The 26,260-nt window shown below is 35.8% G+C and overlaps 2 protein-coding genes, 1 long non-coding RNA gene and 1 other non-coding gene across 5 annotated transcripts; 3 read left to right on the plus strand and 1 right to left on the minus strand.

Moving 5' to 3' along the window:
* Positions 1-4,185: 4,185 nt before the first annotated feature.
* Positions 4,186-17,588, plus strand: LOC110095459 (putative rRNA methyltransferase). Its single transcript, XM_020821004.2, has 10 exons — positions 4,186-4,828; positions 6,647-6,694; positions 6,907-7,062; positions 7,158-7,204; positions 11,155-11,311; positions 11,413-11,474; positions 13,048-13,324; positions 14,427-14,560; positions 14,695-14,824; positions 16,434-17,588. Exons 1-10 carry the CDS (start codon positions 4,352-4,354, stop codon positions 17,442-17,444), a joined length of 2,499 nt encoding a protein of 832 aa, XP_020676663.1. The 5' UTR covers positions 4,186-4,351; the 3' UTR covers positions 17,445-17,588.
* A 2,856-nt stretch (positions 17,589-20,444) lies between these two features.
* LOC110095474 lies at positions 20,445-23,964 on the plus strand. 2 transcript variants are annotated; one of them, XR_002302966.2, is made up of 4 exons: positions 20,445-21,330; positions 21,413-21,559; positions 21,692-21,832; positions 23,829-23,964. It is a non-coding gene; the product is annotated as an uncharacterized LOC110095474 (long non-coding RNA). The 2 variants fall into 2 exon arrangements; XR_003700338.1 differs by lacking the exon at positions 21,692-21,832.
* On the plus strand, positions 23,280-23,365 carry LOC114579401. The gene has a single exon (XR_003700343.1). It is a non-coding gene; the product is annotated as a small nucleolar RNA SNORD96 family (small nucleolar RNA).
* Positions 23,731-24,795, minus strand: LOC110095473. Its single transcript, XM_020821024.2, has 2 exons — positions 24,087-24,795; positions 23,731-24,006 (listed from the first exon to the last, which is right to left on the minus strand). Exons 1-2 carry the CDS (start codon positions 24,552-24,554, stop codon positions 23,875-23,877), a joined length of 600 nt encoding a protein of 199 aa, XP_020676683.1. The 5' UTR covers positions 24,555-24,795; the 3' UTR covers positions 23,731-23,874.
* Between the last annotated feature and the right edge of the window lie 1,465 nt (positions 24,796-26,260).

A 26,260-nucleotide genomic window follows, 5' to 3' on the forward strand; every position in this document is an offset into this window, starting at 1 on the left:
ATCTCTCTCATTTTTATTTTGTTTTTTTCTCCGAGAGGGTTTGAAAGCATCGTCAATGGGTTCCCTCACTGACCATAGTAAAATTAATAATCATTAATTATTTTTGTTAATTATGTGTTGATTAATTTTTTAAGGCTTTATTATTATAGATATATACAATGCATATTCATAGTACTAACTAATAACTGTGCATGATACACAACTCTCCTTGGCCTATTGGTTGAGAGCTAAGGCTTCCAACTAAGAGGTCTAAGGTTCGAGTCTCTGTGTATGCGTTGTGTGTGTGAGTTTGCCTTAAATGGCCTAAATGTCACAAAAAAAAAAAACTGTGCATGATGTAATCCGAGGGAACTTTTATTAGGTCCAGTGTAAGGACGTAGAGAAACGTCCGATCGGAGGCAAAATCTCGCCAAAAAACACGGTATTTGCTCAGTATTACTAAGTATTATTTGATAATAACAATGAATACCGCTCTGTGAATATCAATACCAAATTATACCGTGCTATACCGAGCAATACCGAGTTGTACGAGTTTTTTCTAGGAAAAAATCGGTACAACTTATGTATAACTCGGTATAGCTCGGTATAACTCGGTATTGGGTCTTCACGTGATGGTATTCCTCGTTATTGTTTGGTATTTGCTCGGTATTTCTCTTTTTTTTTTGCGCGGTTTGCCCTCCGACCGGACGTTCCTCTATGTCCGGTCGGAGGACGTAATAACTGTTCTATCTGAGATTGTATGTTTGAGCCTTTGCTCGATGACGTTAACATGTATAGTATAGGTCAAGAGAATTCACCAATGATGTAAGACCTATCAGATGTTGTATGTCATAGCCTTGGTGGATTCTCTCGACCTCTTCCATACATGTTAACGTCATCGAGCAAGGCTCTTTTTGAAATAAAGGGTATTTTATTAAAAAAATAATAATGATCAAACATTTACCATCCAAAATTATATTTCAATTGTTGTTCATATGTATCTAAATATTTCTCCTGATTTGTAAAAATTTAATGTATTTTTTTTCATATTAGAATTTTTCAGAATTAAATTTATGATCATTCAAAATTTGATTTTAACAAATTTATAATCAAATAGAACTTACTAACAATATTAATTCAACAACACTGAAGATGGTTTGATTTGAGCTCAAATGAATATGAATCAAGTACTTGAAGCGTATTTAAAAACTTATGTATATTAATTAAAAAAACCAAACATTCTCAAAATATTGCATGGTTATAGTCAAATCAAGTAGCTCGACAAGACGAATCTAACATGCACAATCTCATTTGATTATGATGTTTGTAGGGCACTTGATAGTGAATGAACAATCTACGATAAAATTATTCATCGTTCTGATGAAGGGTTACGCTTTTTTTTTTTTATTATGTTGGTCAATTTGTCAGTCCCAGTAAACTATATATGGATCATCATTCTTCGCATGAAAGTGTCATACACTTGGGATCGAAGTTTAAAGATATGTATAACTCTAGTGATTTACATGACCAATGATGTCGATGGTCACTATCAAATCCTGTCATTGTCCAACTACCATCGTCAATGTATCGCCATCATCGAACCATTGCCACCCAACTATTATAATATGCCATTATTTAAATTCCATCAGCTGACCTCCATCGTCGGATTATCGTCGTCATTGCACCATTGGTTGATTGACATCGTCCAACACCTAGCATCATCTCCCTAAAACTTCTCCCTCAATTTTCTAATATGTTTATTAGATATCAATTATGTGCTATCAATTTTGTAGTCCTCTCTTCTTCAATTGTGGGGAAGAGCTTACTTGTGTAACTTCAAGTATATATTTGATTATTTCAATTAAGTAACACCCCATAATTTTTCTCAACTCCAAAAGTTTCATATAAAAACTTTCATGCCTCATACATTTTTTTTTTCTTTTTCATTTATATATTAGCTTGATATTCATGCAAAACTCTTTCTCTATCAACATGAATTTTGTAGCACGCAACAACAATACAAGTACTTACCATAAATGAGAATGATGTATATCAAGAAAATTTTCATCAATACAGAAACACTGAAGAAGTATATTCAATACGTATTTTATCTCAACATAACAAATAACAAGAGTAGAAATAACATTGGCGAAACAATCCTTAAATATGCCACCATCACTAACCACATCATCGCTGACCTTTCCATATGTAATAATTTTAAGATTTCCATAAATAGGCTTGTTGGGACCTAAAACATTTATAGCAATAGAGAGATATAGAGTTTAGCATATGAGCTTTCTATAAAAATCAAGCACAAAGAGAGAGAGAGAGAGAGAGAGAGAGAGAGAGAGAGAGAGAGAAGTCCAAGAGTCATAAAGTTAGGAGTTAGAAGAATCCAATTATATAAGAGTTGTTCTCATAAGATTGTTAGTCCGATTGTTTGGTTGGTAGGATCGTAGTCGAAAAACGGTGGTCAGAGGAACAATAGTTAGATAACGGTAGTCGGAGGGACCATATTTAGGCGACGGTGGTCGGAAGGATTGTAGTCGGTGAGTGGTGGTGGTTGGAGGGACCATATTCAAACAACGGTGGTCGGCTTGACTATATTCAGTGGGCGACGAATATCAGAAGGAATGTAGTTGGCGGGTAATAGAGGTTGTAGTCGACATGCGACAGTGGTTGGAGTGACAATAGTCTGTGGGCGACGAAGGTCAGATGGTAGTCGACAGACAATGGTGGTTGGAGGGACCGTCATTGGCGATCGACGGAGGTCAAAGCGATCATTAGAGGTGGGCAACGAAGGTTGGATGGTTCGAGCGACCGTAATGGTCGGGTCATTGGGGTCGGAGACACCGTAATCAGCTTGCGACGGATGTAAGAGACCATAGTCAGTGAGCAATTGATTTCAGAGACATCGTAGTTGGCAATGCGACAAGGTCGGTAGATCAGAGGGATCATAGTCGCCGGGCAAGGGTAGTCAAAAGGATACTCAGTAATGGTCTCTAGATGGAGATTCGATGACGATGGTCGAGTGGAGGTTAACAACAAAAATATTTGCTTCTGATAAATATCACAAAACCATAAACAAATATTCATAGAAAAGGCCATTAATAAACACGCATTTTAGAGATTTAATGCTATAATACTGAATAGATGTTCAATAATAAAATAAGAAAAAATTTTCAATGCAAAAATAATTACACAATAACTCTATAAAAATGTTACCACATATTTCTATTGATAGAATCAGGTAAAATTAGGGCACATAGAGCCAAAATATATATGATTGTTAGCATTATTTTTCCAGAGATTTAAGAAATGTGACTTTTAAAGCTGATGGAATATATTTGTAAGTCAAGATAGACTAATTAATTAGGGGTGTCAAAAATGGGTTACGGGTCGGGTTCGGATTGAACTCGACAGTGACTCGCTTCTATTCTACACGACTTGAACTCAATCCGTTTTTACAAACTGGTAATATTCCCAGATTTGAACTCGACCCTCCTCGGGTTCGAGTAAACCTGACACGACCCATCTCACGCGATTTCGCGGGCACATGGCTTGCTAGGCCACAACACAACAACAGGAGGGGTCACCGATGGGCGATGACTACAATATTAGGTCTTAAGGTAGCGTCGGGCCGCAGACTAGGCCATAGAGGGCATGCGAGGCAGCGCTCATTGACGACGAACGGACCGGAGGTCGGACCAGCGTTTGAGAAACGATCGACAATGACCTATGAGCTTGACAAAGCTGGACGACGCGACTGAACGGGACGACATGACTGACTCGACATCTGAGAAGGAAGCGATTGAGTTGGACGACGTGACTGAGCTGGAAATCCAGGTCTAACTGGGTTGATTTTGGGTTTCCGGGTCAACAAGAACGCGATTGGTTTTACAAACAAGTCGAAAATCCCTAATTTAAACCCGACCCGGCTTAGGTTCGATTCAACTCAAACTAAAAATTTCGGGTCGTGTCAAATATTGACACCCCTATAATTAAATATATCATAAATAATAATAATAATAATAAATTAATATAATAAAATATTATACAACTTATATTTATGAGTGAGCTATTTGCTTATATGTAAATCCCTTTATATATAATTTTGATGATATATAAGTTAAAAGAAAACTTTAAGAATTATTAATTTCTAAGCACATCAGTATCCGCATGATTCAAATCAAACGGCAGTTAGACTTTAATCCTACAATCCCCAAAACCCTTACCTTCCTCTTCCCGACTCCTAGCATACTTCCTTCTATTGCCGGACCTAATATATCGCTTTCCGGCTCTACGATCTACACTTCATTGCCGGAGTTCAGCCGCCGCCGCCGTTACCAAAGGTTCAAGCTCTTCGTACAAAATGGGGAAGACGAAGACGGGAAAGAACCGCCTCGACAAGTTCTACCATCTCGCAAAAGAGCAAGGCTACCGCTCTCGCGCGGCTTTCAAGCTCCTACAACTCGATGCCAAGTTCCGTTTCCTTCCCACTGCACGCTCCGTGCTCGATCTTTGCGCAGCACCCGGTGGCTGGTTACAGGTTGCCGTCCGCCACGCTCCCGTCGGCTCGTTCATTCTCGGCGTTGATCTCGTGCCCATACGCCCCATACGAGGCGCGCACACCATTGCGGAGGATATCACTACCCCGCGGTGCCGTGCCGCTATCAAGCGACTAATGGATTCGAACGGCGTTTCCGTCTTCGATATTGTTCTTCATGATGGTTCGCCGAATGTTGGTGCTGCGTGGGGAAAGGATGCGACGATGCAGTCTTCTCTCGTTGTTGATTCCATACGGCTTGCTACCAGTTTCTTGGCCCCCAAGGGCAGTTTCCTAACCAAGGTTGGTTTACTTATTTTGATTAAACCATCTGCATGATGATGGGAAATTAAGAAACTAAAATGTTTGGATTATCCATTAGCGCGTGGTAAGAAAAAATAACTCTGAACACTGCAATATGGAACTCTTATTAATCTGCAGAGAAACGTCATATTTTTTCTTCAGTTGCTATTTCAACGATGAATGTGTCAAAGTTGCAATATAATGTTTCATGCATTATAATGGTTTAAATAGTAATGTTTGATCATAAGAAGTGAAACATTGTGTGTATTAATTGTTGAATCAATATATGTCCGTGGTGATACCCGATCTTACTAAAAGGCGATTTATTTGAGTTTTGACATGAAAACCAGAGAGAGATAGGTAACACCGAGTACATGATATGCCAAAAGATAAAATAAATTTTTATCGTCATTCTTTCTTTATAGGAATCCAAGGGCTGCCGGGAAGGCTTCATTAAAAAATGTCTATGAAGTTATCTACCTCATAATAGGAAGATATATGAGAAAAAATGCATTTGTTTCACAGTTTTTAATTAAATCCATTTACTTATTTAATTACATAAAAGCTAACAAATCAATATGAAGTTGAAGTAAAATGTTAATTCAATTCCTTCAAAACAAACATACCTTTAGAGAATATGATTGTTTGGAGTACCCAATAGTTTATGCCACCATTCCAATGAAAAATTCAGGCTTCTGCAACAGGAACCCTTATTCATCATCAGAGAAGCTTCATAAATTTTAATTTGTTTCTATTGTTTGGTTGAATGGGCTAAATGAGCAAATTATATATTATGACTTCTAATGGCTTAAAATAGTTAAAGAGTTCTAGATCATAAGAAATTAAACTTTATCTATCCGCTCAAAGAGGTGGGCTGAGAACTCTAGGAGTCGGAAGGTCTATGAAGTTGCCTGCCCTCTTAATAGGAAGATATTTGTGGAGTTGAGAATTCTATACTGCTCTCCAGGAGCAGCATTCTCTATGTTTAGGGGCTGCAAATGAAAATATTGTCTGCAAATTAAGTATTGGGTTGATATAAATATAGGACCAGGAGAACTCCTTCAAGTTGAAGTTATTTGGGTGGGGAATACTTCAAAGTAACTATAGGGTTCCATTATTTACGTCTGTTTGATGCTGGGACATGCGATAAAGTGATCTAGCTCTCTTTATTCGCACAAAAAAAAAAAGTAGTCTTAAGAACTCAAAGCTTGGCAATGTTCTAGTGGCAATGGTAGAAACGTGATGTCATTTTTTCTGGGGCTTAGTACTGTTAATTCAGAAATCACCATTTTTCAGAATGCAGGAGATCCTCATCCTTAGTTATGTGGCTCAGATTAAATGATATAACACAAAGAAGCGGAGCATCATATAAACCCATGGAATCTGAAAAAAAAAAAGACTTTTGAGACCATCTGACTTTTAATGCGGATCATACTTATGGTTTTTTTCTTCTGAAGTTGGTGAGCATACTCATCCTTTTATTAGGACAGTCATCTCTAAACCTTAAAGCTTACAGTTGCATTACTATATGTGGCCAACTTATTTGCAGCAAACTGAAACACTTGAATGTGGTAATCTTTGATTTGAAATAACTACTTGCTTTTACTTTAAGGTTGCATAATTCGTTTTTCAGTTTGCCTCTTGGATATCATTAGATTTTATGTATCTACCCGTTTAGTGAGCGCAATAATGTGATGACACAAGATAAATTTTTATCAACTTTTCATTTCCAAGAAAGACATGATCTGTTATTTAGTAAATCTCTTCATGCTATGGTTCGATTTGCCTTATATATGTAAATTTGTTTTATCTTGGTAGGTTTTTAGGTCACAGGATTATAGTGCCATCATATTTTGCCTTAAACAGGTATGGCCATCTCATTGTTCATTTTCTGTTGAGCTTTTACATAGCTTGATAACTAAGGCTTTGTTTGGGACAGCTTTCTTGCTGCTTCTAAAAGCCGCTTTATAGTACAAAAATTTTAATTTTTGTACTATAAAACAGCTTTAAGAAGCAGCAAGAAAGCCGTCCCAAAACGAAGCTTGAGTTGCCTTAAATTAATTGTTCCTTATTTACAGCTTTTTGAGAAAGTTGAGGTAACTAAACCAGTAGCTAGTCGCAGCACCTCTGCAGAAATTTATGTTATTGGTCAAAGATACAAGGCCCCAGCTAAAATAGACCCACGTCTCCTTGATGTGAAACATCTATTTCAGGCATCGACAGAGCAACCTAAGGTAGTAGTTAAGTTGAAATTTACAGTCTTTACATTATTTTTTTTAATAGTTTGTTTAGTATTTCTTTGATGCTGGAATTTATATTTTTTTAATAGGTTATCGATGTTCTAAGAGGGACAAAGCAGAAGAGAAACCGCGAAGGGTAAGCATTTCTAAGTTTTGATATAAATTGATGCTAACACGTTGAAATATGTCATATGCAGTATGAATACTAGTTGTATTATCTTGAACAATTTAAACTCTATCACTGCTATCGAGGTGGATATGCTTTTACTTATGCGTAAGAAAATGAGGGGATGTATAAGCTTGAAAATTGTGTTTTAAACACAGTCTAATATTTCAATCGATCATGTGGTATGTGTTTGTGAAAATCGTAGATTTCTTTCACTAAAATAATACTCTTATCAGGGTAAAGTATTTTTTTTCTTTCCGACACTGTATACACTATTGCCAAAATTATGAAGCACTGATTACTGAGGTTATAGTTTTGAAAATATTGTAATTAGGAAAAGTTTTTGATTTTGTAATTGAAGCTATTAGCATTACAGACATAAAACATTGGCATTTAAAGAATGTTGTTGATAGCATGATTTTTTTTCTGCCCAGTCATGCGATTATCTTCTATTTAACATGTATCATTAAACCTATGAAATTGGTGTCAATGTACACTTCAGGAAAAAGCATTTCTTGAGGTCATGTTTTTTAGGATAAAGGAGAGTTAAATGTTTTTTATCCAAGATTTCTATTGCCTGAAAAAATGACAATGATACATTAAAATCACTTATGTTGCTATTTGCTTTTGAAAGCTTGATTCATTAGGTTCCAGCTCCAGTTTTCTAGCTACACGAACTAAATGTGAAAACTAATTATTAGGCATGCACCTTGTGACATTTAGAGCGAGTACTTTTGTCACCGTCAACAATAAAAGCAAAAGATAAAAAAGACCAAAATGGTTCCTCACACCCAACTCTTTTGAGGGTCTAATTTGGTCCCCCAACTCTTTAAAATGAGATATTTTTTGTCCTAACATTCAATGTAGTGTTAAATATAATGATATTTTGGTCATTTTTTAATTAATCATTTATTAAATATAATTTTTAAATAATGATAATTTTTCAAAATAAAAAGAAAAGAAAGTTTCTTTAATAAAAAAATAATAATTTTGGTTTTAATTTTAAAAAAATTAGTCTTATTTTATTTAAAAATGATCAAGATACTCTCACGTATTTCTCCACCTACGAGCGTTCTAAGAAGAAGTCAGTGAAGGTTTTAGAACTTCATCGAAGAATGCAATGAAGTTTTAATAACACATCCTAAATCTAACATGCGATGTTTAGGCGAAGTCGAAGAGGAGGAACATGAAGAAGAGGAAGGCGGCCGAACTCTAGGCGAAGTAGCATAACACGAAGTTATGAATGCAGGCGAAGTTAACGGGCAAAGGAGAACCCACGCAGGCGAAGTCGAAGAGCTGACGTTCAAAGTGTCCGGGCAAAGTCGAATAGCACTCGAAGTCGAATACAAAGGAAATAAGAATATAGATTAGGTTTAGTTTTTTTTTATAATACCTTTTTAAGAGGCGAACGCCTAGTCAAAGTGAGACGAGGCGTGCCTCCTCTGTTTATTTGAGGCGTACGCCTCGCGTTTCAAGTTCAAGGCGTTCGCCTTGACACGTAAATGCCTGAATTGTGCTGAGGCACCATGTATGCACTTTAGAACGATTGAATATTTGCTTTCTTGATATATACAAAATTCAAAGAATAAATTTTGAGATGTTGTCTAAAAGATTTGAAGATATATTAAGAAACATCTGGGAAAATAATTTGTTTCTAGAAACTAAACTATCTATAAATTGAAGCCTATTTTGATGTTGAATGGACTGGATTTATTGGACCGAAAGCCTAGTTCAATTTAATATAATTTTGTGGGAGGAAATCTTGTTTCATGGAGAAGTAGGCAAATATATTGTTTTTGCAATAATAAATGTTGAAGCCAAATATTGAGTAGTGACCCATTTTGCATATCAAATGTTGTGGATTAAAAATCGTATTATGAATTTGACTTGATTGCTACTAAAGCTATAATTCTTAAAGTGCAGTAATCATACAAACCTAATTTTCACAAAAGAACAAAATGTATTGAAGTAGATTGTCAGTTTGTTAAAGATGATGTTCTATCATAGAAGATCATCACTCAATGATGTATCTTTAGTGAAGACATTTTTTATGAAGGCTCTGGGATCACTTCAATTCTGTAATCTTTACTGCAGACTCAATCTTTCCGATACATACGTTCAAGCTTGAGGGTGAGTATTATTTTAGATAATTTTCAAATTAGAAAGTTAGTAATTGGAATATTATGTTTTTATTATGCAAATATTCTCTTAATTGAGAATATCCCCAATATAGAGAACCAATTTTGTTGTGAAATCAATCGCTTTTCTCCAAACCCTGTCAACCAATTCTACTGGATGTTGTCTATTAGCATAGTTGATCCTCAATTTTTACTGCCTATTATGTTCGGAGCCTTCTGGTATGCCAAGGTTTGCAGAAAAGTGAATTATTCATCCTCATTTGAAGCAGATACATGAGTTGTGGTGGTTCTTTCCCATATATCATGAGGGTTGCTTTGAGCTTGAGATTGCAGTTTCTAGTATTACATTAATGACACAGTAATATTTGGGATATACTTCAATCATTTTGTTTCAGCAGGTTTACAGATCTGTCAACATTTACGTCCTGACCCGAGCTTTGATATACAAGTTCAGAATAGGATATCGACAGTTCTTTTTTTTTTGTTCATTAGAACAACCAGTAAAATAGCACCATTTATGTTATCTTTTATAATCAATTTAAAGCGGTATTTGAAGAAGCGAAGAAATGTGTCTTTTTATTTTCTCAAGCTGTCAAAAAACCTGTTGTAGTATTCAATGTCTTGTTCATTGCTAAATGAGTAAACATGAACAAATTTTGAGCAACATGGAACTCTTTTTCTCACCAAAGTAACTGAGTTATGCATATACACCTATGCATGCATACTTGTACATATCATCATATAAGTTTTATGCTCATTTATTAAAAAAATTATGTCATGATTGTTTGACAAATTTTATGCTGGTTGTTGACTACCTAATGCAACCCTTCATTTTTCTCATCCAGGAGTTGAGACCCGACAACAATATTATTAAAAGCGTTGTTGAAATGGATGGAGATATTATTAATAGAATTCAACTTGGATGGTTTAAGTGGAGGAATGCATTGTGCCTGTTGTGTGATAGATAAATACCCCTCAAACTTAGGAAAAATTCTATAAAATGGTGCTGAGACCTACAAATGGCGTAGAATGTTGGCCATTAGAAGAGAAGCATAAAATTTGGTTAAGTGTTGCGAAGATGAGAATGCTCAGGTGGATGAGTGGCTTTACACTTAGAGATATAATATAAAATGAGTATATACATGAAAAGGTTGGAGTAGCTCAAGTGGCAAATAAGATTAGAGATAATCACTTTAGATGGTTATGATTTGGTTTGGAGAGTAGATGTATTAGATCTATCCTATGTTAAGAAAGGTAGAGATAGTAGACCTAAAAAGATGTGGTTAGAAAGTATTAGGAATGACAATTTTTATTAGATTTAAATCAGAATTTAATTCTTAATAGGACCCAATGAAGAAAAAAAAATTCATGTAACCGACCCCCGTAAAGGTATAAAGGCTTGATGATTTTGTTGTTGTTGTTGCTGCGTATGTTACTTACTTATGTAGCTTTTCGTTGTACATGCAGAGATGGATTATTTTGATAATTCACAAATGCATTTGAGAGCACATCCAATTTTTTTATTCATGCATCTTTTAAGCTCGTAGAGGCTGACAAAGCATTTGTTTCTGATCCTGCTCTTATGTTTTATCCATCAATTTTATAAGTTGCCACCATTTCTTTCCCCTGCTTGGTCGATGTTGATTGTCCATTATTTTTTTTGTAATATGTTTTCATTCTAAAACTGCGTATTCTGGAAATTATCTTACATTTTCCTTAATTGTTATGTTAGGATCATTTTATGTTTTTCCTGTGTACTAAAAATGCTGATTTTGCATGTAGGTATGAGGATGGAATTACGACTTTATGGAAGGTCGGGAAAGTGTCTGATTTTATATGGTCAGACTCACCACTTGAGTTTCTTGGCTCGGTTAACGCATTATCGTTTGAGGATTCATCATCTTTATCTGTTAAGGAGCACGATTTGACAACAGATGAGGTATTCTTAATTTCATCTATTTTTTTCCTTTTGTTCTGAGAAGGCTGCTTGGCATCTATCTCCTTTTATTTCTTACTGGTTCTTTATCTTTATTTGGACAGATTAAATCACTATGTGAGGATTTGTATGTTTTAGACAAGAATAGCTTCAAGCATCTTTTGAGGTAAGTTGAACTTTATTTTCTTGTACCATTTTTTTCTATCTTTGATATGATTTCTATTTGGATATTTTTTTTATTGACATAATTTTTAAATTGACCTTATAGTGTCTTAATCTTCTTTGTTTGTGTGTCTGCTTTAGTAGTCATTTTGATTTCTAAAATATTTAGTAATCTTATCTGCTAACTTCGTTTGTTTCCTTAGTATTAAAAGAAAAGTCTGCTACTACCTTGATTTACTTGAGTCATTGCTTTCTACTGGTGTCATTGGTACATTTATTTGGCATTTATTTGGCCTTTTACTTGGATCATGTAAAAAATTATTGTAAATGGGCTTGAGTTAGTATTTACCAATGTTTAAAAATGTGAAATTGAGAATTGACATGTTTTGTCCCTAGTGAGGCGAGGCATAAATCTTGAGGCGGATCGATATGTAAGCCTTGAAATATAATATAAACTAATGATAAAATTATAAATAATTCATAAAAATGACAAAAATAAAATAAACCATCAACATATTTATTTTATTCATCATCATAAATATATGAACCACAAATTTTCACATTAGATGTTATTATAACATGAAAAATAATTACTTTATAAAACATATTTTTCATCTTCATGCAACCAAATGAGACATAAGTAGTATCGAGTGCTTCATGATTAACAGTTGCATAAATAGGTTCTCAAATTTGCATATATTTCTTGATTAAATAGTGAAAGACATTCATACTATCAAGAAACAAATATCAATGCAAGAGTAAAGGGATTCAAAAGGTTGTCATATGTTATTGATTGTAGAACAATGAAGTTAGCTGTACCTATGAAATAAGCAAAGTTTCTTAATTAGTTGAGAAAAAGAAAGTATAAGTTCACTAACTTATGCTGTGAAGAAGACTGACACAGTCGACCTGCTGTCAAACCTTGTGCCTTGCGATGGCTTGCGTATTATAGGCAACAGGGATGAAGAAGATGCAGCTCTAGGTCTCCCTATTCCGATCCCACTGACTCGAGGATTTGTGGGAATGCAAGTAATGGCACGATGACGAATGAGCTAAATTGAATGTGACAACATGATGATGACGAGGGACGAATACATTCGAAGAAGATGAAGCTAGCTTTCTGCCTCTGTATCCCGATCCCACTTGATCCTTAGTACAGTTGCTGGTCGTGTGGGTGGGGTGGTATTATAATATGATATATTTTTACTAATAGTAATTAACACAAAATTTTAGAATTCTATTTTGAGTGAGGCGCAGCCTCAAAATGCCTTGAGACATGCACCTTGCTTAAAAAGCACGCTAGCCTCATTGATTCCAGTGAGGCTTATGCCTCGAGGTGCTGTTTATGAGCCTCAATTTGAGACATGCCTTGAGGTATGCATCTCAAACGTTTTTTTTTTTTTTATAATTTATGAAGTCTGCTTTGGCATTTCACGTACTTCTTCTTGTTGGTGTTAGATATGTGGAATTATGGGTACTCCAGTAGATCGACCTTGTGTTGTTTGAGTCTGTTTCTATGTTTGAATTTGCAAGTTGAATTTTCAACTGAATCCATTGTATGTGTATATTGTACTTAGGTGGCGGATGCGCATTAGAAAGGCACTGTCATCCTCAGATAAAGATGCTTCAAAAGTTGCAAATGTGAAAAAAGATGTGAAGGCTGATGAGGATGAACGTTTACTTATTGAAATGGAGGAGCTGACAAATGCATTGGAGCGCAAGAAAAAGAAAGCAAGGAAGCTCCTTGAAAAACGCCGTGCCAAGGATAAAGCGCGCAAGGCATTGGGTATACAAATTGATGCCACTGAAGACAGTTATTTTGATAAACAGTTGTTCTCGCTCACTGCAATAAAGGTTTGTGATTACTTGATCATGCTTCTCCTTATAGTGTTATTTTCCTTGGTGGTGACTCTCTGTATTCCATTCAAGTCATTTTTTCAACAAATTTATTCATCGTATATATAGGTTTGCTAGAACATTTTTTGGCTTCCCTTCAACTGTTTTTTTCTTGATTTTATGCCTCTGCTTTGAGTTTTATACTACAGGGTATCTAGAACATTTGCAAATAAGTTTAGACTTTTAAAGCCGGATTGGAAAAGTAGCTGTGATATTTATTCTGAATTCAATGGGGTTTTTAGTTTGGACTTTCTTCAGCATTTTAATGTTCCAAGTGTAATCTTACTTTTCTTTTATTTCTTTGATAATTATGCTTAATCTAATTTAAAGCTACCTAGAAGTTCAAGAAGGCTAGTTAACATGGTTCTTCCCTTCTCAAGGTGTCTGGACATGTTACACACCGCATATGCTCCCTTTTGTGCATGTGGGTTGCTGGGGTGGGTTTTACAAATGAATGCAATTTTCCATTGTAAACAAAGTTGCTGAATTTTGATAACCTTTTGAATTTGAAATTTTAGCTAGTTCGAAGCTCAGATTGGAGAGGTATTTTTGGAATGTATTTTGTTTTTTGTTTTCATGGAAATAACTGCTATGGTTTCTGCTATTTATAATACGTTGCAGTTCCATGAAATAGTTGCATCATGTCTAATTTTGAATGTGATGGCTGAGATTGGTAGAAAATTGCCTTTGCCATGTTTTCTTCTTTGAGGCAAGCATTGTTATGAATCTGATTATTTTTTCTCCTTATGAAGTTCTTTTTTGCTATCTTTTACTCCCTTTTTTTTTTTCTTTGGATGCCATTCTTGTACTTTAGAAGCGGATAATGGTTTATTATTTTGCTTTTTTAGATCGATTGGCCTTTGATTTGTTAATATTTATTTGTCTCTGCTTTTGTAGATTAGATTATCAACATCTATATGTTATAGAGATGACTTTTATACTGATATTGGCTTATGATTCATCTGTTGTTCGGCAGCATGCTTATTCTTGTGTCAAAAAAAGAAAAAAAAAGGGAAAAATAGTTTATTGTTTGATCATCTTCTTCCATATTATGTTTCAGGGGAAAAAAGATTTGCAAACAATTGAGTCAGCCAGTGATGAAGATGGTGAACTTGGAGGCAGTGAAAGTGAAGCAGAAACTCGTGTTGCTGCTGATTCCTATAGTGATTTAGATTCTGATGAGGAACAGAGGCGGTATGTCTTTGGTTCTACCAACATTTCTGATGTGCTAAAAATATCATTACATGTTGACAAACATAAGCATTTTGAAACTTTATACTTTTATTTTTCAAACTTTTTTTTAATAATGCAACTTTGATTATTGACAGATATGATGAGCAAGTTGAGGAAATGCTTGATGAAGTCTATGAAAGATATCTGAATAGGAAGGGAGGGAGCACAAAACAACGTAAACGTGTCAAACGAAGCCTTTCTATTGGAGATGCAGAGTTAATGGAGGTATTTTATGAAATTAATGTTAATACGGTGACATCACTTATATGGCATGGTTCTGTTTCCCTTGACGTGCATGTTTTCATGTGTGCTGTAATATTTAGTTAATTATCTTTTCTTATTCTTCCAGGTGAGATTCTTAATTGTCAGCCTTCCATTCTTCTTATTTTGTTAATTTAACATGACGAGTGAACATTTGTTGTAGCCTTTGTAGGATGGGTGATAATATATTATGTTGCGCCTCATTTTGACACCTTTTTAGTCAACCATAGACATATTTATCATCACACCCATCATGACTTTATTAAACATGATCGCATGAGTCAAAAATAGTTTGGCTATATTATTACAAAATATAACTCATTCTTTTATAGATTCATCGTAATAATTAATACGAAAGCATGTATAATTTAAATCATCCAAATAAACTTCTACATACCAGAAGCCAACACACACTGATATAACTTTTCTGTGGGAATCTCTTGTTTGTTTATCTTGGCTCTTCCTCTGATGATCCTTGGTTGGTCACGGGGGATTCAAATTGTAGCAGATTTCAGCTTGAAAAAGCTAGCGATAATCTGATCCCAACCTTGAAATTCCTTGATGGAAACAATGTCTTTTTTATATACAGGTTTGGTAAACCTCTCTACCATCCTTTTTTTGTTCACTTGGTTAAACTCTCAACTGTAGAACCCTATTCTCATCAAATTGAACGGACCTTTTTCCCATTTAATTTTTACATACACTTCCTTCACTGAGCTCTGATCGCTCCCCTCTAATCATTTAAACTCTTCTCCCACTTCTATTTATCATAAATTCTTATTCAAGAATTTCTGGACTTCATTTCCCAGCTTCCATAAATCTTAACACGAGTACTTCTTAGGCTTCGTTTGGGGCGGCTTTCAAAATGCTTTCTAAAGTAGTTTTCTAGTTTAAAAATTTTTTGCATTAAAAATTGCTTTAGAAAGCAGGAAAAAAACCATCCCAAATGAAATCTTTGTCTTTACAAAGCACCTCCATAGAAGCTTTTTATTTCAACATTTAAAGTTTAAACCTTCGAAGCATCTAGATCAGATTTAAATTCTGTTCTTGACGCTGAAACAAAATGTTAGCATCTTTATTTTAGCATTCTGTCTTCATTCCAAGGTCTATTAGAAGATTTCTCATTGTGTTACATGTGAACTCTTCCAACTTCATTGGCTTCCCTATCAGTTTTTTTTTTCTTTTTATTCCTCCTGTGTAACACATGGTGAAAAATGCAAGTACCAACATAAAAGAAGCCTCCTAATTATGACCTCTATTGTTGTTCAACCCCTTGCAGATTATTTTCTTAGTCTTAATGACTTCCTGCTGCTGCTCTAGGTTTGTAAAATATTTAATATGACTTCCTGGGAAGGTTTATCTTTGCAGATGTCTGGCTTAATTCGAATTTGGTGGAGCTCGTGTTTCCCTTATTTGTACCTAGGTTAAGAATTAAGTAATTTTGTTATCTTTTCCTGTTCTATAGAAAATCTTACTATTTGTGGATGCTTTGAAGTATGAAAGTCTAATGCAATTGTTGGGTTCATGATGTTCTGATGCTTAATTTGTTGTATCACCTCCCTGTCTCTTATAGAATGCCGATGGCGAAGATATAGCTATGGATCCTGGGTCTGATCAGGATCAGGATGAGAAAGAAGCAAATCCTCTTGTTGTTCCATTAAATGAAGATGACCAGCCAACTCAAGAGCAAATAATGGAGCAATGGTTCAGTCAAGATGTGTTTGCTGCAGCAGCAGAAGAGGGTGTGTTACAGGCGAGTGACAGTGAAGAAGAAAAACTCTTGCCGCCAAAAATTTCGAAAAACGCAGAGGACAGGACACTGCTCCCAAAAGGTCCCAGTCCCCCGCAATCCCAAAAAGCCAAAAACCAAGAAGATTTCGAGATAGTTCCGGAAGAGCGCATGGATACCAGCGACGACTCTTCCTCCTCCGATGAGGAATCAGAGGAAGAAGAAGACGACGACACGAAGGCAGAGATTCTCGCCTATGCGAAGAAGATGCTGCGAAAGAAGCAGAGGGAGCAGATTCTTGATGATGCTTACAACAAATACATGTTTGATGATGTTGGCTTGCCAAACTGGTTTGCAGAAGAGGAGAAGAGGCACTCCCAACCAATGAAGCCTGTGACAAAGGAAGAAGTTGCAGCAATGAAGGCACAGTTCAGGGAAATTGATGCCCGGCCGGCGAAGAAAGTCGCAGAGGCGAAAGCGAGGAAGAAGCGAGCTGTGATGAGGAAGATGGAGAAGGCTCGCAAGAAAGCCGATGCGATCTCAGACCAGACTGACATTTCTGAAAGGTCTAAGAGAAAGATGATCGATCACCTGTACAAGAAGGCAATGCCAACAAGGCCTAAGAAGGAGTATGTGGTGGCCAAGAAGGGGGTGGCGGTGAAGGGCGGTAAAGGGAAGGTGGTAGTTGACCGGAGGATGAAGAAAGACAGGAGAACTAAAGGGATGGGGAGGCCTGGGAGGGGTGGCCGTCCAGTTAAGGGCAATGGTCCCAAAGCTAAGGGTAAGGGTCCTAAGGCGAAGGCCTCTGGCAAGAAGGCAGGCAAGAAGAGAAGTAAGGCTGGCATTAACGATTGAATTTTTTTTTTTCATGTTAATTAATGTTTATTTGCAATCTTCTGTTTTCTGTGAGGTTAAGAATTTTGACGGTAACAAATTTGTTTAATAGTGATTCACATATAGAACTTAAAATATTGAGCATAATGTATATTTTTTCTGAGATTTTATGATGTCCAAATGCTAATAATAAATAATGTTAAAAAATTAATATAATATCTATTATATTAAGTAATTTTAATATATAATTTTCATATTTACAGCTCTTAAAACTATATGGTTTTAAAAAAAATAGGATATTAAAAATTGATTTAAGAATATATGATAATAATTAAGGGTTTTTCTTAACCAGATAAATTATTTGTTAAATAAATAAATGGACATTCAAATAATACAAAATAAATGAGTGGCCTGATATTCAAATTCAAATATATTTATGAACATGTGCATTTGTATGAGGTTTTATAATTATTTTTGAATTTATTCAATTTTGAATAAATAAACTTAAATAAATTTTATTTGCATTGGAATTATGTCTTTCATTTAGGAGTTGTTTGGTGTATTTGAAATAATTTGGAATTATTTGGATAAGTGTAAAATAAATGCAAGTTTTATTTATTTATTTCTTGTTGGGGTTGAAGTAAATTAAACGTAGTGTAAATATTAAAATTGTGGTGGTTGGCGGTGACTGATGATGGTAGGGTGGCTAGATGTGGTCGTTGGCCGACGCCGGTTTAAGGTGGTTGGCCATGTTATTTTGCCACTCTAAATTGGAGCCATGCTAAATAAATAATTATTATTTTAAAAATTATCAACTATAGAGTTTATGTTGATTGATACAAAAAATCATACAAACAAGCAAAAAAAAAAAAAAAAAAAAAAAAAAAAAAACAAAAAAAAAAGCAGCTATTTTTGGATAAAAAATGGGTTCCCAAGTTTGTAAACTAATACGCTTAACAAACAAATATCTGATACAATCAATTTATTAAATGAGTCAACTTGAACTCATTTTTTTAGATCAGGTTCAAATTATATTGATCAGATTATTTCTTGATACCTGTTGCGTCCTGGAATATTTGCGGTGGTAGAGAGTAATGTAGTTTAGCGTCATAGTTCTGTACGAATATCCATCACAAATAAATAAGAGGGTATCATAATAAAATTTATAGGGGAAACCATAATTTTTATGTGGAAACCCCTAAAAAGGAGAAAAACAACGGGGCCTAGCCCAGTTTAAATAAATCCACTAATGTTTGCAATTGATTACAAATTCGACCCTTCCTTCGAATGAAGGTCTTGACTCGACGTAGCAAATATACATCATACAAAGTTCATTATATGCTGGGAGTTGGAAGAATCAGCGTTGATATGTTCGTTTGGGGCGAAAAATTCATAATCGGCAAGCGACGGAGGTCAAGAAGATCGTAGTCGGGTGACGGTGGTCGGAAGGGTCGCAGTTGGTCGACAGTTATCAGAAAGATCGTAATCGGTGGGCGATGGAGGTCAGAAGGATCGTAAATGATCTATGAACGGCTGGAATTTTGACGGCGGTTTGAAAGAACTCCGGTGGTGGTTAATGAGCGGAAGTCCGGCGGTGGTCGATAGACTAGCAAAAGTCTGGTTGTGGTTGGGAAGAACTTCGACGGTGGTGGTCAGTGTCACGACCCGACCCGACGGGGACGGATCCCGCCCGAGCCGGATCGCGACAGAACCTTCTTATCCAGGATCTGGCTTTGGAATTTGGTTATGAACTGAATCTTCCAAAACTCGTCCTGGACGGTTCCCAGAACTATTCTCAGGCCGATATTTTCTACAGTGCCGATCGGCCTGGACGATGTCCAAATCGGCCTGGACGATATGTACAAAAAATCACCTGGAGCAAAACTGGGCAAATCTGGAGCAAAATTACAACTGATCGTCCCAGGACGATCCAGATCGTCCTGGACGATCCTGGAGCAGATTTTTGATATTACAGTCAGACTGGCAGAAGTTTGGCGGTGGTCGGTAAGAACTTTGACGATGGTCGGCAAACGAGAGGAAGTGTGGTGGTCGTTAGAAGAATGGCGGAAGTCCGACGGTGGTCAGCGGATTGACAAGTCTGATGGTGGTTGGGAAGAACTTCGGCGGTGGTTTGCAAACAGGTGTAAGTCCGACGGGGGTCGGCAGAATGGTGGAAGTCCGACGGCGGTCGGCAGACTGGTGGAAGTGGTTTAAAAGAGCTTCTATGGTGGTCAACGAACGGGCGAAAGGCCGGTGTTAGACGACAGACTGGCGGAAGTATGGTGCTGGTCGGCAGACAGGAATAACTCTGGCGGTGGTCTGCGGCAAGCAAGCTCACAAATTCTTCCCCTCCTCCTCCTTTCCTCCTCCCTTTATGTGAAGAATGGGGGCCTATTTATAGTTTTTTAAGAGTGACACGTCTTATAAATAGGGGAGGATCAAGATCAAGATGAGAATGGTTTGAATGGATGACCGATATTAATTCCTTTGATTGTGGACCATTTATTGGGCATTTGGATGTCTTAATGATATCAGAATTTGGTGATCTTCTGCTAGTTGTATTCTTCTCGTCGAGCCACTCGATTCGATCATAAGCATGTCACGTTTAGAATTTATTTGGTAATCTAAATTATGCTTTGAATTTTTCAAATATGCTTTGGTCCCTTGATTTGGGCTCAAATTTGACTGATTTTGGTGTCGTTGGGTTCATCTTTTCGAGACATTCAATTTGATTATAAGTTTGCTGAAATTGGAGTTCGGTTAATCTTGAATTTAATTTTTAAAACTTCTATATCTCATTTACATTGAGATTTCTATATCTCATTTACATTAAGATTCGTGTCTGATGAAGATGATTTTTGATGGGATATCAATACCTTATAAATTATTTAATTTATACGCACTCAACAATTTTTTTTTGTCAAATATTCTTTCTTGTGAACTAAAAACTAATAATTAAAAAAAAAAACCTTAAAATAAAATAACGACTCATATACTAGCGTATAGTACCTTCGCAAGAAAGGAGATGTCAGGACGTTACCATTCCTTGAAGTTCTCCGCCTTCTTTTCCTTTCTCGCCTTTCTTCCTCCACGTCGACGAGCTCCTCTTCCTCGCTCTGCAAATTCCATTGCATCTTTGTCTAAGTGAGAGATTGAGAGAAAACAAGCGAATAAGTGCTCATGTTCAGCGGCGGATGGACGGTGATGGTGGCGCGGGCATCGGCCCATTGGTCGCAATACCTAGCCTGCAATCCGGACAGACTTACCAACGACGAGCTCCTCCACTTACTACTCTACCTTCCGCTTCATCATCTCCGCCGCTTTGCCCTCTGCCTCTTCTCGTTCTTCTGTCTACCCGACCCAAACCCCCGACGGCACCAGATCCGAGTTTACTACTATATGTCGTCATCCTCTTCTTCGTCCTCTGATTACTCTGATGAAGATGAAGACTCTCATTCGGATTGAGACGAGTGGGACGGCATAGGGGGACTTCTTGTTATTGTACTGCATTGATTCTTCCTTTTTAGTAGTAATGATCCTGTTTGTCTGATTGTCTGGTGCTGTGGCCTTCAAGTGGCTCAGCTTTGTATAGTCTTCTGCTTTAGATGATTTGTTGATCTGTTAAAGCATTCATCACTGCCTGAATGAATTCAGCTTGTAATTGATTCATAATGTAACAAGCAATACTTCACCGACAAGGATGACCTAACTCTCTTCTCTTTATCTTTTTTTTTTTTTTTTGCTTTGTTATTGATTATTTGTTTGATATTCTTGAGTTGATAGACTTTTTAATCTCTCTACTATTATTCATAAATGGAAAACTAATAGCTGGAGGTATTTTTTAAGATACTTCCCGACAAGCAACGAGTTCCATTCCCACCGTGTGATTTCAATCCAACGGTTTACGGTACAATTCTCAAAACAGCCCGCGCATCTATATATATGCATCTAGGGTTTTGAGTTATTTGTTCTTCCCCTTCTCACTGCAGCTCTGCATTCTCAAGAACGCCTGCATCGTTAGCAAACCAGCTTCCGTTCTCCACTTCACTAACGCCTCAGCTCTCTCTATTTTACCCGATTGATTTCCCTCTCAATGCTAGCAAGCAGATCTGATGGGCATTCAAGTCAAAACCCAGGTATGATCAGGCATCTTCTTTCTATTATTAGTTGAATCACCCTTCGTGCATAGTTTACCAAATCCTGCCAGTTATCTGGTGTTGAGTGTGTTTTTTCTATATTTTGATTTCAACAACTGCCTCTTTGAGTAGCAAGACGATGATATCGTTGATGCCTTCTGGCTTTTTCGAATACTACGCCGTCTTGCTTAGTTAGGAGGCATACATTGAAACGATCGAGATCTTTTGAGGGGACTCTAATCGATCTGATCTTGTTCATTGTTCGAGCTTCAGGTATTTGGATTCCTCCAAGCGGCCTCATACATTTCTCTTTTATGTATCTGTATCTGTTTTATTTCGTTTTGTTTTCTCCGTTGATAAAGCTTTAACTGCCTCTCGAATAACCGAATAGTGGACTCTGCATCCCATATCCGGTTCAGACAGAGGCAAACATCAATAGATGGACTTGCGTCTCTTATGAGACCATGCCATCCCTGAAACCTTTGAGGGAGAGGAAATCTATTTTAGGCGTTCCTTTCTTAGATGGTTTCTGATATCCATGGAGCTTCAAACCAAAGACCTTTTGATTAATATTCAAAGCTCTCAATCGAAAGATCAGTGCTAGATACTAATTTTTCTTGAAAATATGATTGAGAAGAAAGGAATAAAGAAGCCACTGTTTTTTTTTAATTGAGAGCTGAAGTTAACTGACAAATTACTTTAGAAGCAAGAGGGAACTGAGTAATAATTTATTTTCTTCATTTAATCTTTCTCCAGTTTTGATCTTTCTTTCACCATTAGAGTTGAATGTTGGAAATGAAGCAAAATAATTGAGCTCTACTTCAGATTTTGTTTCTCATTTGGGATATTAATAATCTTATTAGATGTTTTGTGAAGAATAAAATGATTGGTGAGATAAGACATAAGAAAGAAAGGGTTTTTAGCTGCACATCACACGATTCTTATGTATCTTCCATCTAAAATTTTATAGTTATTTGTATAATATTTTAGTGTTTTTGATGTTAATTAAAAAGTTAAGTGTTAGATATATAAATATATAAGATTTGTGTGGTATGTATGTAAATCGTTTAAAAATAAGATAAATGTTGTCTAAATTTCTCTTTGATTAGAGATATTATTACGTGCAAAGTCCTGACACGAAGAATTGTTCAATTTTGTGACTGAACAGTAAAAGCACAGTGGTGAACAATAACTGCATTTTTTACTGTTCACAATCACAAAACCGAACGGTTCTTTGTGTCCGGACTCCACATGTAATAATCTCTTCTTTGTTTGACAATTTCAAAAAGAATCCAACTTTTTCTCTAGAAAGAATCCAACTTTTTCTCTTGTATGCCTTTCTAATCTCTCAATTCACATCTTTTCTTTATTTGTTCTATGTTTGTATTCTTGTTTACTCGCCAAAGATTGATTCCCAATCAAAAGATTTTATATTTCTTAAAATTTCCTTCTCTATTGTGAATAGTTACACATCATTTATTTGTGGGGTGATATTGAGTCTGAATTGACTTCACGAGTCTAAACTATTGATTTCAATTGGATTCAAATTTTTGTTGAGTCCATATATATATATATATATATACATATATTTTATTTATCCTTTAGTGGACCTATCCAGATTATGATTTTCTTATATTAACATGAAACTCTCTTTGTCATTAATGGTATTTATCAGTTTCAGCCTCCAGATTATGATTTCTTTTATCAAATGTTTATATTTCGGCCTGTGAGGACAATCTGAAACCACGAAGCATCTTTTGCAACTGATTTTATTAATGATGCCGTTATTCTGCAATTCTGAGGCCATTTATCTTTCAATATTGTTGTATGTCTCTATTTCTAAGTAGTTTATTTGGTGGTTCCTGTTTTGTTTATCTCAAATTTTGATTTCAGTGTGGAGAGATAATACCATGAGGAATCCGTTCTTAAAGAACCGTTCAGTTTTGTTATTGTGAACAGTAAAAATGTAATGACGAACAGTAACGGTGCTTTTACTATTCGTAGTCACAAAATCGAACAGTTCTCTGTGTCAGTATTCTGCAAGTAACAATATTTCGTTCATCAGCAGAGGATGAATTTTTCTTGAGCAATGATGATTTTGTGTTAGTTTTGGTTGATTTTGTATGCATCAGCAAATTCATTTGATTTGAACTGTTTCTGGTTGAGATTGATTAAAACTTAAAAAGGTCATATAAACAGCTAGATTCCTTTATTTCAAATACAAATAAATAACGTCGAAGCATCATTCCAACATTTTAATTCATCACAGCACACAGACATCCATTTACAGTGTATACAGACAGTGGTAAACACCATCAAAGCATATCGCCAAAGCAACCACCAAAGGAGATCGTCGCCGGCTGCATCACCGGCGGCGGCATCCCACTCGCCGTCGCCACCAACACCTGATTAATCCTGTTCGCCTGTCGCACCATCTGCTTCAGCGCCTGAAATCAAACCAACAAGACGTCAAAATTCTGCTTCCATCACTTGTTTGGCCAATTTTATTAGATTAACAAGTAATTACCTTGTCGTCTTTGTATATGTGGAAGCGCATAGTATCGGCCCGGCGAGGCTGCTCCTTCCGCCGCCCGCTGCCGAGCAAAAACCCACACAGCATCGCCGCCGCCACAGCCGCCCCGATCGACAACATCTCGCCGATTCCCGCTACGATCGGCCGCGGCTTTTCACCCAAAACTTCATTTTCCTCGTCATCACTGCTCTGTTCTTTGGCCTGGAGATCTTCAACTTCGATTTCTTCCTGAAATTCCTCATCGTAGCTTTGGCGTTTACTTGCTGTGGATTGCTGTGATGGTTCCTCGTCGCCGTTGGCGGATTGGCTGAGATTGAGGAGCTGAGCCGGTTGTTCTATGAAGTAGTCCGCGTAGTCAATTTCTTTGGAGAAGAGGTCTTTGATGTCTTCCAGGCCCAGTTCCAGGAAGGAGGTGTTGGGAGGGAGGAGCTCCCATTCCTCCACCTTCTCCTCGTCCTCCATGGAAGGAAGAGCGAGCTTTGGGGAAGAAGGTCAAGGGGATATTAATGAGATGGGAGAAATTGCACTGAAGATATTTTTGTTTTTGTTTGATGGCGTAAGCAGGTTTTGTTTAATTGTTTTATGCTTTGGATTGGCTTAATGAGGATGGAGAAGAAGATAGAGATGGGCTGTGCTAATATTAGAGAAATCATTAGGGGCCGATATGCTATTTTTTGCTGTATTTTATGAACTTTCTATTTGCAAATAATTTTTAATAAATGTTCACATTTATTACATTTCTAAATAATGTAAAAAAAATTTATGGCAGGTGTTGAGTATTAATTGATGGGAATGAATACTTAAATTACAAGAAATGTTTTTTTTACCTAACTATTTCTTTATTTGAGGTATATTTTATTATTTAATTAATTTATTTTATCTTATTTAGGTTTGGCTTTTAAGAATCCATTTAGAATAGAAAATTTTATTGGTGCCAGCAGGGTTAGGATCTTCTTGGTATTTAAGCATACTTTGCACTTTCATTTATGTCTCATTTTTAGGTTCAACAGAAATCATATTATAAAATGTTTTGAAATATTTATCTTTTATTTATTTGTGCACCTCTTAAAATAATATAAAATAGGAATAAATAGTTCAATAAATGTATATGAAACAGTTAATAAATAAATATAAATTAAATTTATAAATTTATATGAATTATAGCAAATATGAGTAATATATTTCATGCCTTTAATATCACAAGTTAAATAAGTGAATAAAGGAACATATTTAATTTTAAAAAGATTATAATAATGATCTCTTTAAGTTGCACAAAAAAATAAAAATAAAAAGATTTATTATTTCATTCAAAAATTGTAAGATTATTATTTTTCTCAATTTCATTTGGAATTTCTACTATTCACTTATATTTTGAAAAGTTTTCTTCATTTCTAAATTTTGAATTTTATTTTGAAATATAGAAAGAAACAATGAAGTAGTATAGTCTACTAATCTAATTGATGATTGATTTGAAACCATAGTTTGTTTAAGTACATCATAAATTTAGGATTTTTTTTTTAAAGTTTTTAGTTCTTTGTTTTGCGGAGTACGCTTTAAATGATTTAAGGTAACAAAATATAGAATAAAATAATAATGCATTTATATTAATAGTTAATAATCATTACACTTGACGTTGATAGTAGTGGTAGCCAACAGAGCCATTGCTAATGGTGTGGCTCTGTTGGCCAACGATTGCTATTATTGGAGGTAATAGCTAATAGTGTATTGACATAGTGACAACAATAATTAGCGACTAGTGTTGCTGGGCAACAACGAAAAATGGCTAGTGGTGGCCGATGATGTTTAGCGATGACTTGTGACATTAGGAAATGACGACCGAATTTGTGTGGAGGCAATTGGAAGTGGTAGACTAATGTAGATTGCAAGTGGCTAGCAAATTATATATTTGAAAATTCTGTCAGTTAAATATATTAAAAATAATCTAATTGGACATTTTATATACATTTGAAAATTATATTTTATTGCCTTTTCTTCGAGTGAAACAATAAGATATTGAAAATGCATACCTTTAAAATACATATATTTAAGACCTTTAATCAAGCATTATAGAATATTAGTATAATAGGCCTACTTGGCCCATCGAACTCGGCCTAAAGACCGGGCTTGATTTTTGTTTTAAATGGGCTGCGTGGACAATATGCATTCGC

The sequence above is a fragment of the Dendrobium catenatum genome, unplaced genomic scaffold, assembly GCF_001605985.2.
Source record: "Dendrobium catenatum unplaced genomic scaffold, ASM160598v2 fragScaff_scaffold_370, whole genome shotgun sequence".
Lineage (NCBI taxonomy): Eukaryota > Viridiplantae > Streptophyta > Magnoliopsida > Asparagales > Orchidaceae > Dendrobium > Dendrobium catenatum.

What these genes read in the sequence shown, in the direction of transcription:
- LOC110095459 (XM_020821004.2), top strand. Translation starts at nt 4,352, where the DNA reads ATGGGGAAGACGAAGACGGGAAAGAACCGCCTCGACAAGTTCTACCAT. An exon ending in CATCGACAGAGCAACCTAAG is followed by an intron (nt 7,063 to 7,157) that starts GTAGTAGTTAAG and finishes TTTTTTTAATAG; the next exon opens with GTTATCGATGTTCTAAGAGG. An exon ending in AGCTTCAAGCATCTTTTGAG is followed by an intron (nt 11,475 to 13,047) that starts GTAAGTTGAACT and finishes TATTGTACTTAG; the next exon opens with GTGGCGGATGCGCATTAGAA.
- LOC110095473 (XM_020821024.2), bottom strand. Translation starts at nt 24,554, where the DNA reads ATGGAGGACGAGGAGAAGGTGGAGGAATGGGAGCTCCTCCCTCCCAAC. An exon ending in ACATATACAAAGACGACAAG is followed by an intron (nt 24,007 to 24,086) that starts GTAATTACTTGT and finishes GTTTGATTTCAG; the next exon opens with GCGCTGAAGCAGATGGTGCG.